A 13,944-nucleotide genomic window follows, 5' to 3' on the forward strand; every position below is an offset into this window, starting at 1 on the left:
TGAGGGGTTGCCAGCCACCGAATCAAGCCAGCAAGTCTCCCGAGGCTTCTGGGACGCAGCAGCTGAGCTGCCTGCCTATGGCAGCTTGCAGAGTGGTGAGTGAGTCGGGCAGGGGACAGAGACTCGTGTGTGAGAGGCTGTGGGGTGCAGCAGGCGCTCCTGCTCAGAGTCACCTGGGGCCAGTGGCCGCATTCCTGGACCCAGCTCCCCTCATGGGTCTCGTGAACAGGGTCACCATAACATCTGCCTCGGACAGGGCCTGCAGGCATGAAGGAAGATAGTATGCCAAAAGGGCATTTTGTAGCTCCAGACTCACAGGAGGGGCTTAATAAAGGAAAGCTGTTATCAACAGTCAAGCTGCTCACCATCATCCTCCAGGGCGCCTCGCTGCACCTCGGCCTTTCTTGGCTCCTTCACGATTTCTGAAATGGTAATGGAGCTATGGGAAGAGACAATGGATTTAGGATGAGATTTTGGGTAACAACAACAAAAATTCTTTTTAATTAAAACTTCTTTTTGTTGTTGCTAAATGGAGGGGACAGAGTAACGCAATGTTACGCACGGAGGCAGAGGGCCCCCAGGCTGATGGGAACATGCCTGGTCACGGCCATAACGTGGTGAAGAGCCCCTGTCAGCTCAAACAACGGTGACTTACTGGTTCAAACCCTACTTTATCCCACAAAGTGCTGAAGAAGTTTTGAAGATACTCACAGTACAACAGAATGCAACTTCAAATAAGGCAAAGAGAAAACGAGACCAAGAGGGACAGAAAGAGCCAGAAGTGTGGCCAGGAAGCCTGACAGACTTGCTAGACAGAGGGCACACATTTGGTTCTCAACTTCCTGGCAGCAAGCCCGAAAAGGGAAACATGACTGGTTGAAGAAAGAACGTTTCAGAGGTTCAGCTCCTAGAACAGGCAGACCTGCTTTTTTTTTTTTTTAAAAAAGCTTGAGTTAATACATATTGACACTCAGTGCCAAGAAATAATATGGGGAGACCCCATGTATTCCTCACCTGGTTTCTCCCTTGGACAACACTGTGTGTAACTAACATCCATGATCACAACTGAGAAACTGACTTTGTTACAATCCACTGACCTTTCTCAGGCTTCAGACCTGGGTTTTAAGTTCTGATTTTTGTCACTTACCCCTCTGAACACTGTGAGTGATGAGACTCCAGGCTTCCTAGAGCTGTTACAAGGTTCAAATGAGAAAGTGGACTCCAATCCCTGAGCATGGAGCCCAGCTGTGAACCAGTAAATGCCAGCCATAACAATGATGAAGATGACTACTGCTGTAAGATAAGCAATCAGTGGAGTTCCCTGGTGGCTCAGTGGTAAAGACCAAGCCTGCCAATGTGGGTTCAATCCCTGGTCCAGGAAGATCCCACGTGCCATGGGGCAACTAAACCCGTGAGCCACAACTACTGAGCCTGTGCAGGCCTGCGAGCTGCAACTACTGAGCCCACGTGCCACAACCACTGAAGCCCGTGAGCCTAGAGCCCGTGATCCCAACAAGTGAAGCCACCACAATGAGAACCCCTCGTACCTCAATGAAGAGGAGCCCCCGCTCGCCACAACTGGAGAGAGCCTGAGCAAAGCAATGAAGACCTGGCACAGCCGGAAAAAAAAGATAAGCAATGAGCTCCAGAGCAATGTGCTTTCTCTAGCACAGACGAAGAGGGGAGAACTGCCGAGACCAGGAAGCAGGTCTCGGGGAGTGCTGGCGAGGCAGTCACCTCGCAACTGGAGACCAACGCTCTAAGCGAAGCCCTTGCAGCAAACAGAATGACGCGCTGGGCGCTTCCCCTAACTGCCTTGTGTAGGTGCCAGAGGCCTCGTCCTGCATGGGACACGGTCTGGGGAGAGGGAACAGAGATGATGCCAACAGGGTCCTGAGCCTATCCTGGGTATCTAACCCGGTGGTTCACTGTCAGTCGGCAGGGACGTTAGGCGATGTCTAGAGATACAGCTGGTTGTCACGGCTGGTGGAGCAATGTTACTAGGATCTCGTGGGTAGAGTCAAAGTATGCTGCTAACCCTCCTACAGCGCTCAGTACAGCCCTGCACAACCATGAACAATCTGGGCCAAGATGTCCATGGTGCCAAGATAAGAAACCTTGATCTAACACAAGGGACTAACTGGGCTATCATTTCTTTGTGCGTGCTATGTTGATTCAGTCGTGTCTGACTCTGTGCAACCCTATGGACTACAGTCCATCAGGCTCCTCCGTCCATGGGATTCCCCAGGCAAGAATATTGGAGTTGGTTGCCATTTCCTTCTCCAGGGGATCTTCCCAATCCGGGGATTGAACCCACGTCTCTTATGTCTTCTGCACTGGCAGGCAGGGTCTTTACTGCTAGCACCACCTGGGAAGCCCTTAAAACACAAGACACGGGCTCAGGATAGCTGTGCACACTGTGTGCGTGCCAAGTCACTTCTCTGGAGAGAAAGAAGCACAGAACACGGCAGGAACTATCCTGAGGGTGGGTGACCAACGCCCTGGTGGATTTCCACCTGGGGAACTGCTCGTCATGGATTACTGCAATGCCAGGTGGCCCTGGTTACCCTGAAGCCGAACGGTCACTGAGAAAAATCACTCCCTCGGATTGAGATGCCCACCTGACCTTCCTAAACACGGTAAGCACATTCCCACACTGGGGACTGGCACTAAGGCCGTGGGGGTGCAGGCTGCTGAGGGCTGGCCCAAAGTTCTGTCTGGGATTAGCAGCAGCTGTGCACTTTGGGAGGGCTCATCTGTCCTTTTTGATGGTTACTTCAAATTGAAGGACCACAGCCCAAACATCCTGAGTCTCCCTTTCGAAATCTGCTAGGGCTTTGTCAAGTGAGAATAGATCTAGCCCAGCCTTCCCCAGACCGAGTCCCATGCCACGCCACTGGTCATCCTCGGAACAGAGGCCCTGTGGCCAAACATGCTCGCAAGATGCCAGGCTAAACAAAGTTACACAGCACTCTTTACTGTAGGACTTTTCAGAGCCTTGAAGACACTACTAAGAATCTAAATCTCCCAGGGCAGGGCTTCCCTGCTGGCTCAGTGGTAAAGAATCTGCCTGCCAATGTAGGAGACATGAATTCGATCCCTGATCCAGGAAGATTCCACATGCCGCAGAGCAACTAAGCCCACTAAGCCCACTAAGCAAACTACTGAGCCTGTGCTCTAAGCCTGGGAGCCCCAACTACTGAGCCCACATGCTCTAGAGCCCTTGCTCTATAACAAGAGAAGCCACTGCAATGAGAAGCCTGTGTACTCAGAGAAAAGCCCACACAGCAACAAAGACCCAGGATGGCCAAAAGTAAATAAATAAAATTACAAAGATAAATTAATTAACCTCCCAAGGCACAGTGGGTATGCAGAGTACAGCATTTCTCCACCTCCTCTTTGCAGCTGGAGCCCTGGTGCCCAGAGCCGCACTCTGGACTCAAGTTCCTGGGCACCTACTTCAGGAATGCTGATCTGGATCTCTCTCTTTTTTTAAGTATTTCTTTGGCTGTGCTAGATCTTACTTGCGACACACGTGATCTTTTCTTCAGTTGTGGCATGTGGGAGCTAGTTCCCTGACCAGGGATTGAACCTGGGCCTCCTGCACTGGGATCACGGAGTCTTAGCCATTGGACCACCAGGGAAGTCCTGCCGACCTGGATCTTCACAGATTATATTCTCGCAGCACCTGCCATACAGTAAGCACTCAGGAAATAGGAATTCCGCTGGTCCCTTGTCCTCTTGTGGGGGGAATAAGCTCCTGCATCCCGGGGTCCCCTCTTCCTCTTGGGGCAGCAGGAGAGCACAGTGGTTAAGAGCAGGGCCCTGGAGCTGAGCCCACTCTACTCCCTCCTCCGTGACTGCAGGCACATGCTTCTTCTTACAGACGGGAGCCTTTTCCCACAGCTGGGGAACAAGCACAACGACAGGCCCTGCATGGTAGGGTGATGCCTTGTGCTTACCACAGTGCCAACTTACATCTGCTGAGCTCCCAGGCCTCGGGGGCCATTAGTCCTGGAATGAATGAATGAGGGCAGGAAAAGAGAATGTAGGTGTTTGCTACCTGTCCAGCAGGGCTCCCAGTTTCTTGGCTACATGGGCTCGGAATTCGGGGGTGGTCTGAAGCTCGTTGCCATCTTGTTCGTGCTCATCTACCTTGTGCCTGCAACACATACGAAAGGACCTCACCTCCTGCCAGCTCAGAGGCTGCCCCCAAGAGGGTGGGGAAGATGTGTGTCTTGCTCACCCTGACATACCAGGGTGTAGCAGGGAGTACATGGGGTGGGGGTGGGGGGGCGCACAGGTGGCAGGAGCCAACATCAACGAATGAACAGATGAAACCTGAATCCAAAGTGCACAGTACCTGAGGCTTGGCTGGTTGGCTGGCAACTTAGCATTTGTAGCACCTGTGGAAATAATGAACACTGAGGTATTTACAGAGGAAACAACTATACCATCTGTTGTGTGCTGGGCACTATTTTATGTGATTTACACCTATAATTTATTGAATCTTTCCAAAAACCCGATGGGACTAACAGGGATGGGGGTGGAGGTGGAGCAGTCACCATCCCCCATTTATAGAGGAAACTGAGGCAAGGAGATGTAAAATAGCTTGTTGTTGTTCAGCTGCTAAGTCATGACTGACTGCGACCCCATGGACTGTAGCCTGCCAGGCTCCTCGGTCCATGGGCTTTCCCAAGCAAGAATGTTGCCATTTCCTTCTCCAGGGGATCTTCCTGACCCAGGGATCAAACCCATGCCTCCCGCATTGGCAGGTAGATTCCTTACTGCTGAGCCACTGGGGAAGCCCTATTAAACAGCTTAGCCAAACAGCTAACAAGTGACAAGAACTGGGATGAGGATCCAGGCTGTCTGGCTCCAGAGCCCCCTCTTTATCACCATGCTGAATAAGCACGTCTAAGTGTACTTTGATTCCAGCATTTATTGAGTGCCCACTGTGTGCTTAGCTGGGTGCTAAGTGCTCTGGAAGAGAGAAACAAAGGGGGCTCAGTTATGCTGATCACTGGACGGGGAGTCTTGCTGGGGTCTCAGCCTCCTCACTCCTTAGAGGCACCTTTCCGGCAAGTTCATTCATTTAAGAATTATTTTGCTGAGCAAGGTATAGGCCCTGGGGATACCATGGTGAACAAACACTAGACCTTGTGAAGTTCACATCATGCAACCTCTCACTCAATAAATTTGTGGAGCAAGTATGAGCCACAGTTGACTCTAGGTACTGGGGTTGGAAGGGTGAAAGGAAAAAAGGCAGGATAAGCAAAGAAGCAATGTAGAGGAAAGCTCGCGGTCGCTCCGAGGCGCAAGCTGGTGGTCCTCGTCCTCGCTGGCTGCGTTTACCTGAGGGACCTGCGGCCGCCCCCGGCCGGCGCCGCAGCCCCCCGGGAGCCCGGCCCCGAGGTGTGAGGTTCCTCCTCTATACCACCACTGCCGCCCCGCCCCCGCCCCGCAAATGCTTTGAAGCTGTCAGGAAAATAAGATGGAGAAGTCTAGAGGCTACTGTGAAAATAAAACTGAAAACCAGAAGCAGGAAGCTTAAACCCAAAGCCTGAAAACATTAGAGAACTCTTGAATTCAGGGAACATTAAGCAATAGGAGCTCATCAAAAGCCTTCATACCTACACTGAAACCAAGCTCCACCCAAGGGCCAACAAGTTCCAAAACAAGACATACCACGCAAATTCTCCAGCAACACAGGAACACTCCCCTGAGCCTCAATATACAGGCAGCTCAAAATTATCCCAAAACCTTTGATGTCTCATAACCCATTACGGGTCACTCCACTGCACTCCAGAGAGAAGAAACCCAGCTCCACCCACCAAAACAAGCCTCCCTAACCAGGAAACCTTGACAAGCCACTGATAGAACCCCACCCAAAGTGAGGAAGCTCCATAATAAAGAGAACTCCACAAATTATCAGAATATAAAAAGGCCACCCCAAACGCAGCAATATAACCAAGATGAAGAGACAGAGGAATACTCAGCAGGTAAAGGAACAGGAGAGTTGCCCACCAAATCAAACAAAAGAGGAAGAAGTAGGGAATCTACCGGAGAAGGAATTCCGAATATTGATAGTGAAAATGATCCAAAATCTTGAAATCAAAATGGAAACACAGATAAATAGCCTAGAGACAAGGATTGAGAAGATGCAAGAAAGGTTTAACAAGGACCTAGAAGAAATAAAAAGAGTCAAAATATAATGAATAACACAATAAATGAGATCAGAAACACCCTGGAGGCAACAAATAGTAGAATAACGGAGGCAGAAGATAGGATTAGTGAAATAGAAGATAGAATGGTAGAAATAAATGAATCAGAGAGGAAACAAGAAAAACGAATTAAAAGAAACGAGGACAATCTCAGAGACCTCCAGGACAATATGAAACGCTCCAACATTCGGAATTATAGGAGTCCCAGAAGAAGAAGACAGAAAGAAAGATCATGAGAAAATCCTTGAGGAGATAATAGTTGAAAACTTCCCTAAAATGGGGAAGGAAATAATCACCCAAGTCCAAGAAACACAGAGAGTCCCAAATAGGATAAACCCAAGGCGAAACACCCCAAGACACATATTAATCAAATTAACAAAGATCAAACACAAAGAACAAATATTAAAAGCAGCAAGGGAAAAACAACAAATAACACACAAGGGGATTCCCATAAGGATAACAGCTGATCTGTCAATAGAAACTCTTCAGGCCAGGAGGGAATGGCAAGACATACTTAAAGTGATGAAAGACAATAACCTACAGCCCAGATTACTGTACCCAGCAAGGATCTCATTCAAATACGAAGGAGAAATCAAAAGCTTTACAGACAAGCAAAAGCTGAGAGAATTCAGCACCACCAAACCAGCTCTCCAACAAATTCTAAAGGATATCCTCTAGACAGGAAACACGAAAGGGTGTATAAACCCGAACCCAAAACAATAAAGTAAATGGCAACGGGATCATACTTATCAATAATTACCTTAAACGTAAATGGGTTGAACGCCCCAACCAAAAAGACAAAGACTGGCCGAATGGATACAAAAACAAGACCCCTCTATATGCTGCTTACAAGAGACCCACCTCAAAACAAGGGACACATACAGACTGAAAGTGAAGGGCTGGAAAAAGATATACCACGCGAATAGAGACCAAAAGAAAGCAGGAGTGGCAATACTCATATCCGATAAAATAGACTTTAAAACAAAGGCTGTGAAAAGAGACAAAGAAGGCCACTACATAATGATCAAAGGAACAATCCAAGAAGAAGATATAACAATTATAAATATATATGCACCCAATATAGGAGCACCGCAATATGTAAGACAAATGCTAACAAGTATGAAAGGGGAAATCAACAATAACACAATAATAGTGGGAGACTTTAATACCCCACTCACACCTATGGACAGATCAACCAAACAGAAAATTAACAAAGAAACGCAAACTTTAAATGATACATTAGATCAGTTAGACCTAATTGATATCTATAGGACATTTCACCCCAAAACAACGAATTTCACCTTTTTTCAAGTGCTCATGGAACCTTCTCCAGGATAGATCACATCCTGGGCCATAAATCTAAACTTGATAAATTCAAAAAATCGAAATCATTCCAAGCATCTTTTCTGACCATAATGCATTAAGATTAGATCTCAATTACAGGAAAAAACTATTAAAAATTCCAACATATGGAGGTTGAACAACACACTTCTGAATAACCAACAAATCACAGAAGAAATCAAAAAAGAAATCAAAATATGCATAGAAACTAATGAAAATGAAAACACAACAACCCAAAACCTGTGGGACACTATAAAAGCAGTGCTAAGAGGAAAGTTCATAGCAATACAGGCATACCTCAAGAAACAAGAAAAAGTCAAATAAATAACCTAACTCTACAACTAAAGCAACTAGAAAAGGAAGAGTTGGAGAACCCCAGAGTGAGTAGAAGGAAAGAAATCTTAAAAATTAGGGCAGAAATAAATGCAAAAGAAACAAAAGAGACCATAGCAAAAATCAACAAAGCCAAAAGCTGGTTCTTTGAAAGGATAAATAAAATTGACAAACCATTAGCCAGACTCATCAAGAAGCAAAGAGAGAAAAATCAAATCAATAAAATTAGAAATGAAAATGGAGAGATCACAACAGACAACAGAAATACAAAGGATCATAAGAGACTACTATCAGCAGTTGTATGCCAATAAAATGGACAACGTGGAAGAAATGGACAAATTCTTAGAAAAGTACAATTTTCCAAAACTGAACCAGGAAGAAATCGAAAATCTTAACAGACCCATCACAAGCACGGAAATTGATACTGTAATCAGAAATTTTCCAGCAAACAAAAGCCCAGGTCCAGATGGCTTCACAGCTGAATTCTACCAAAAATTTCGAGAAGAGCTAACACCTATCCTACTCAAACTCTTCCAGAAATTGCAGAGGAAGGTAAACTTCCAAACTCATTCTATGAGGCCACCATCACCCTAATACCAAAACCTGACAAAGATGTCACAAAAAAAGAAAACTACAGGCCAATATCTCTGATGAACATAGATGCAAAAATCCTCAACAAAATTCTAGCAGTCAGAATCCAACAACACATTAAAAAGATCATACACCATGACCAAGTGGGCTTTATCCCAGGGATGCAAGGATTCTTCAATATCCGCAAATCAATCAATGTAATTCACCACATTAACAAATTGAAAAATAAAAGCCATATGATTATCTCAATAGATGCAGAGAAGGCCTTTGACAAAATTCAACATCCATTTATGATAAAAACTCTCCAGAAAGCAGGAATAGAAGGAACATATCTCAACATAATAAAAGCTATCTATGACAAACCCACAGCAAACATTATCCTCAATGGTGAAAAATTGAAAGCATTTCCCTAAAGTCAGGAACAAGACAAGGGTGTCCACTTTCACCGCTACTATTCAACATAGTTCTGGAAGTTTTGGCCACAGCAATCAGAGCAGAAAAAGAAATAAAAGGAATCCAAATTGGAAAAGAAGAAGTAAAACTCTCACTGTTTGCAGATGACATGATCCTATACATGGAAAACCCTAAAAACTCCACCAGAAAATTACTAGAGCTAATCAATGAATATAGTAAAGTTGCAGGATATAAAATCAACACACAGAAATCCCTTGCATTCCTATACACGAATAATGAGAAAGTAGAAAAGAAATTAAGGAAACAATTCCATTCACCATTGCAACGAAAAGAATAAAATACTTAGGAATATATCTACCTAAAGAAACTAAAGACCTATATATAGAAAATTATAAAACACTGATGAAAGAAATCAAAGAGGACACTAATAGATGGAAAAATATACCATGTTCATGGATTGGAAGAATCAATATAGTGAAAATGAGTATACTACCCAAAGCAATTTACAAATTCAATGCAATCCCTATCAAGCTACCAGGCACATTTTTCACAGAACTAGAACAAATCATTTCAAGATTTGTATGGAAATACAAAAACCTCGAATAGCCAAAGCAATCTTGAGAAAGAAGAATGGAACTGGAGGAATCAACTTGCCTGACTTCAGGCTCTACTACAAAGCCACAGTCATCAAGACAGTATGGTACTGGCACAAAGACAGACATATAGATCAATGGAACAAAATAGAAAGCCCAGAGATAAATCCACACACATATGGACACCTTATCTTTGACAAAGGAGGCAAGAATATACAATGGAGTAAAGACAATCTCTTTAACAAGTGGTGCTGGGAAAACTGGTCAACCACTTGTAAAAAGAATGAAACTAGATCACTTTCTAACACCGCACACAAAAATAAACTCAAAATGGATTAAAGATCTAAATGTAAGATCAGAAACTATAAAACTCCTAGAGGAGAACATAGGCAAAACACTCTCAGACATAAATCACAGCAGGATCCTCTATGATCCACCTCCCAGAATGCTGGAAATAAAAGCAAAAATAAACAAATGGGATCTAATTAAAATTAAAAGCTTCTGCACAACAAAGGAAAATATAAGCAAGGTGAAAAGACAGCCTTCTGAATGGGAGAAAATAATAGCAAATGAAGCAACTGACAAACAACTAATCTCAAAAATATACAAGCAACTTCTGCAGCTCAACTCCAGAAAAATAAACGACCCAATCAAAAAATGGGCCAAAGAACTAAATAGACATTTCTCCAAAGAAGACATACGGATGGCTAACAAACACATGAAAAGATGCTCAACATCACTCATTATTAGAGAAATGCAAATCAAAACCACAATGAGGTACCACTTCACACCAGTCAGAATGGCTGCGATCCAAAAATCTGCAAGCAATAAATGCTGGAGAGGGTGTGGAGAAAAGGGAACCCTCCTACACTGTTGGTGGGAATGCAAACTAGTACAGCCACTATGGAGAACAGTGTGGAGATTCCTTAAAAATTGCAAATAGAACTACCTTATGACCCAGCAATCCCACTGCTGGGCATACACACCGAGGAAACCAGAATTGAAAGAGACACATGTACCCCAATGTTCATCGCAGCACTGTTTATAATAGCCAGGACATGGAAACAACCTAGATGTCCATCAGTAGATGAATGGATAAGAAAGCTGTGGTACATATACACAATGGAGTATTACTCAGCCGTTAAAAAGAATTCATTTGAATCAGTTCTGATGAGATGGATGAAACTGGAGCCGATTATACAGAGTGAAGTAAGCCAGAAAGAAAAACACCAATACAGTATACTAACACATATATATGGAATTTAGGAAGATGGCAATGACGACCCTGTATGCAAGACAGGGAAAGAGACACAGATGTGTATAACGGACTTTTGGTCTCAGAGGGAGAGGGAGAGGGTGGGATGATTTGGGAGAATGCCATTCTAACATGTATACTATCATGTGAATTGAATCGCCAGTCTATGTCTGACGCAGGATGCAGCATGCTTGGGGCTGGTGCATGGGGATGACCCAGGAAGATGTTATGGGGAGGGAGGTGGGAGGGGGTTCATGTTTGGGAATGCATGTAAGAATTAAGGATTTTAAAATTTTAAAAAATAAAAAACTAAAATATTAAAAAAAAAAAAAAAAAAAGAAGCAATGTAGAAGAAAGGAAAGCATTACATATGAAGGGAATCACATAAAGTATGATGATCGTGGAGAGAGGGCATGTAACCCAGTCCTCCTGAAGAGATGGTGTCTCAGCTGTATTAAAGGATAAATTGGAGCCAGACAGGAAGGGGAAATGAGTCCATGACGAGAGACCAACCACATAACTGCTGCTCTCTACTGGGCCTTTAATGTGTGCCAAGCACTGCAGATATATCATCTCTGCTCCTTACAAGGGTGGGTACTATTCCACATTACAGATGAGGAAATTTAAATACAGTGAGGCTTTAAGTACCCTGCCCAAATTCTTCCTGCTAGTGAGTAGTGGCAGGACTTTATTTTGGGGGGCTCCAAAATCACTGCAGATGGTGACTGCAGCCATGAAATTAAAAGACGCTTGCTCCTTCGAAGAAAAGCTATGACCAACTTAGACAGCATATTAAAAAGCAGAGACATTACTTTGCCAACAAAAGTCCGTCTAGTCAAAGCTATGGTTTTTCCAGTAGTCATGTATGGATGTGAGAGTTGGACTATAAAGAAAGCTGAGCGCTGAAGAACTGATGCTTTTGAAGTGTGGTGTTGGAGAAGACTCTTGAAAGTCCCTTGGACTGCATGGAATTCCAACCAGTTCATCCTAAAGGAAATCAGTTCTGAATATTCATTGGAAGGACTGACACTGAAGCTGAAACTCCAATACTTTGGCCACCTGATGGGACGAAGCAACTCATTGGAAAAGCCCCTGATGCTGGGAAAGATTGAAGGCAGGAGGAGAACGGGATGACAGAGGATGAGACGGTTGGATGGAATCACCGACTTGATGGACATGAGTTTGAGTAGGTTCCAGGAGTTGGTGATGGACAGGGAAGCCTGGCGTGCTGCAGTCCATGGGGTTGTAAAGAGCTGGACACGACTGAGTGACTGACCTGAACTGAACTGAGTGAGTGATAGAGATGGAAAGGCATTTCTGCACACAGAAAATTTAAAAATGGCAGTTATGGTGACCACAGATGAGAGGACATAGTATGGTCTGGAGCCTACCTGTGGAACGTGTGGCAGGAAAGCAAGCTGGGAATTGATTACCAAAGGCCAGGAATTGATTACCAAAGGGTTTGTAAGTCCTTTTATTTACTTATTATTTTAACTTTTATAGAAATTATTTATTTACTCAGCTCTGCCGGGTCTTAGGTTCAGCACTCTGGATCCTTAGCTGCAACCTATGAACTTCTTAGTTGCAACATGCAGTCTAGTGCCCTGACCAGAGATCCAACAAAGGCCCCCTGCATTGGGAGCATGGAGTCTTAGCCACTGGATCACCAGGGAAGTCCCGAGGGCTTGTGAGTCCTTTTAAACAAAAGCAGGAGTTAACCTTGCTTTGCTATGGCCTGCTCTGGCAGCCTGGATCCTTCTCAGAATAATTTTTTAGATGCAAAAAATACAACACATAGGATTACAAAGAAAACCAGTGATAGCGAAATTCAGTTATCATTAAGAGTAAAAAGCAAAATTTGGGACACTTTAATATATATGCTTCTTCATTAATGTATTAGATCTACTGATGGACCTAAAAATTACTGTAATTTTTTAAAAATTAATTAATTAATTAATTTCTGGCTGTGCTGGGTTTCCGTTGCTGCCTGAGGGCTTTATCTAGTTACAGCAACTGGGGGCTACTCTCTAGTTTCCATGCTCCGGTTTCTCATTGCAGAAACCGGCTTCTCTTGTTCCAGAGCACCGACCCCAGAGCTTACCAGCTCTGTGGTTTTAGTGCTCAGGACTTAGTTGCCCTGTGGCATGGGGAATCTCCCTGGACCAGGGATGAAACCAGTGTGCCCTGCGTGGGCAGGTGAGTTCTTAACCTCTGGACCACGAGGAAGTCCAAAATTACTTTAATTTTAAAGCAGGGATGAGTGGAAACGACTTTGTTTCCAACATATTCACAACAGTGAATAAAATATTTTTGATATATCTGAAAGACTAACGGGATTTGAAAGTCTTGAGACTTTTGTTAAGACAAAGTAACAGATATTGCCAAAACTACTGCGGTTGTTCACACGCATGATGGAAAGAGAGGCTAAATTTCGGAGACTAGTGAAAGTGAGATGAAATATTCTCCCCATTCAGATTCACAGGCCCTCCGCAGTCTATCCACCATTGGGTGCCCTTATGTTACAGGGTCTGGGATTTATTCCCAGGGCACTAGGGAGTCAGTGAAGGATGGGGAAGATAGTGAAGGATGGGGAAGGCTGGCGGGCTGCAAACCATGGGGTTGCAGAGGCCACGGTCAAGGAGGTGTGGGACACAGCTCGCTGGCAGCCCCAGGGAGTGAGAAAGTGCTGGAGCGGAGGAAAGCCTGGATGCAAGAATCCAGCTCTCGCAGTAATCTCCGAGGAGTGGCGGGGCGCCCGGGGTGCAACAGTTAGGACGGACCCAAGGAGGCAGAGTTAAGAGATATTTTGGTGCCTTGGTTTCCCGAACTGGGGTCATGGAACACCCCGCCCCGCTGCCCTTGTCCTTATTTTGACTCTGAATCCTACTCTGAACCCCACCCAGGCCGTGGAGCCTCCTCAGGGAAAGAAGTCGAATGCCGGTGACACCCTCTTCACCGTCCATCCTCTCAGGCCTCAGGGGAAGATCATACGCTCTTCGGCCAGACCCCCCGAATATAGCCCCCTACCGACTCTTGGCTTCTCTGGACCCCTCGGGCGCTGCTCCAAGCCCCAAGCCGGCATCGCTGCCTCGCGGCACCGTTCCAGCTCCTCTTCATCGCTGCTGCTGCTGCTGCTCTCCAGATCACTCATGGTGCCGCTGGGTGCCGCCACCTTGAAGCACCGCAAAGGATT

The 13,944-nt window shown here is 45.2% G+C and overlaps 1 protein-coding gene across 4 annotated transcripts in view; it reads right to left on the reverse strand.

Moving 5' to 3' along the window:
- C17H12orf43 (chromosome 17 C12orf43 homolog) overlaps window positions 1-13,944 on the reverse strand; it is a 36,570-nt gene extending 22,626 nt beyond the window's left edge. For all 4 annotated transcript variants that reach the window (XR_009597047.1, XR_009597046.1, XM_012097922.5 and 1 more), the window contains exons 1-4: window positions 13,779-13,944; window positions 4,364-4,406; window positions 4,064-4,162; window positions 366-439 (exon numbers count right to left, since the gene is read on the reverse strand). Coding sequence is in view for 2 of the 4 variants with exons in the window: in XM_012097922.5 (XP_011953312.1) it covers window positions 366-439; window positions 4,064-4,162; window positions 4,364-4,406; window positions 13,779-13,902 (340 nt within the window). In the remaining 2 variants the exon portion in view is untranslated. The remainder of the gene's footprint in view (window positions 1-365; window positions 440-4,063; window positions 4,163-4,363; window positions 4,407-13,778) is intronic.

The sequence above is a fragment of the Ovis aries genome, chromosome 17 (genome assembly GCF_016772045.2).
Source record: "Ovis aries strain OAR_USU_Benz2616 breed Rambouillet chromosome 17, ARS-UI_Ramb_v3.0, whole genome shotgun sequence".
Taxonomy (NCBI): Eukaryota; Metazoa; Chordata; class Mammalia; order Artiodactyla; family Bovidae; genus Ovis; species Ovis aries.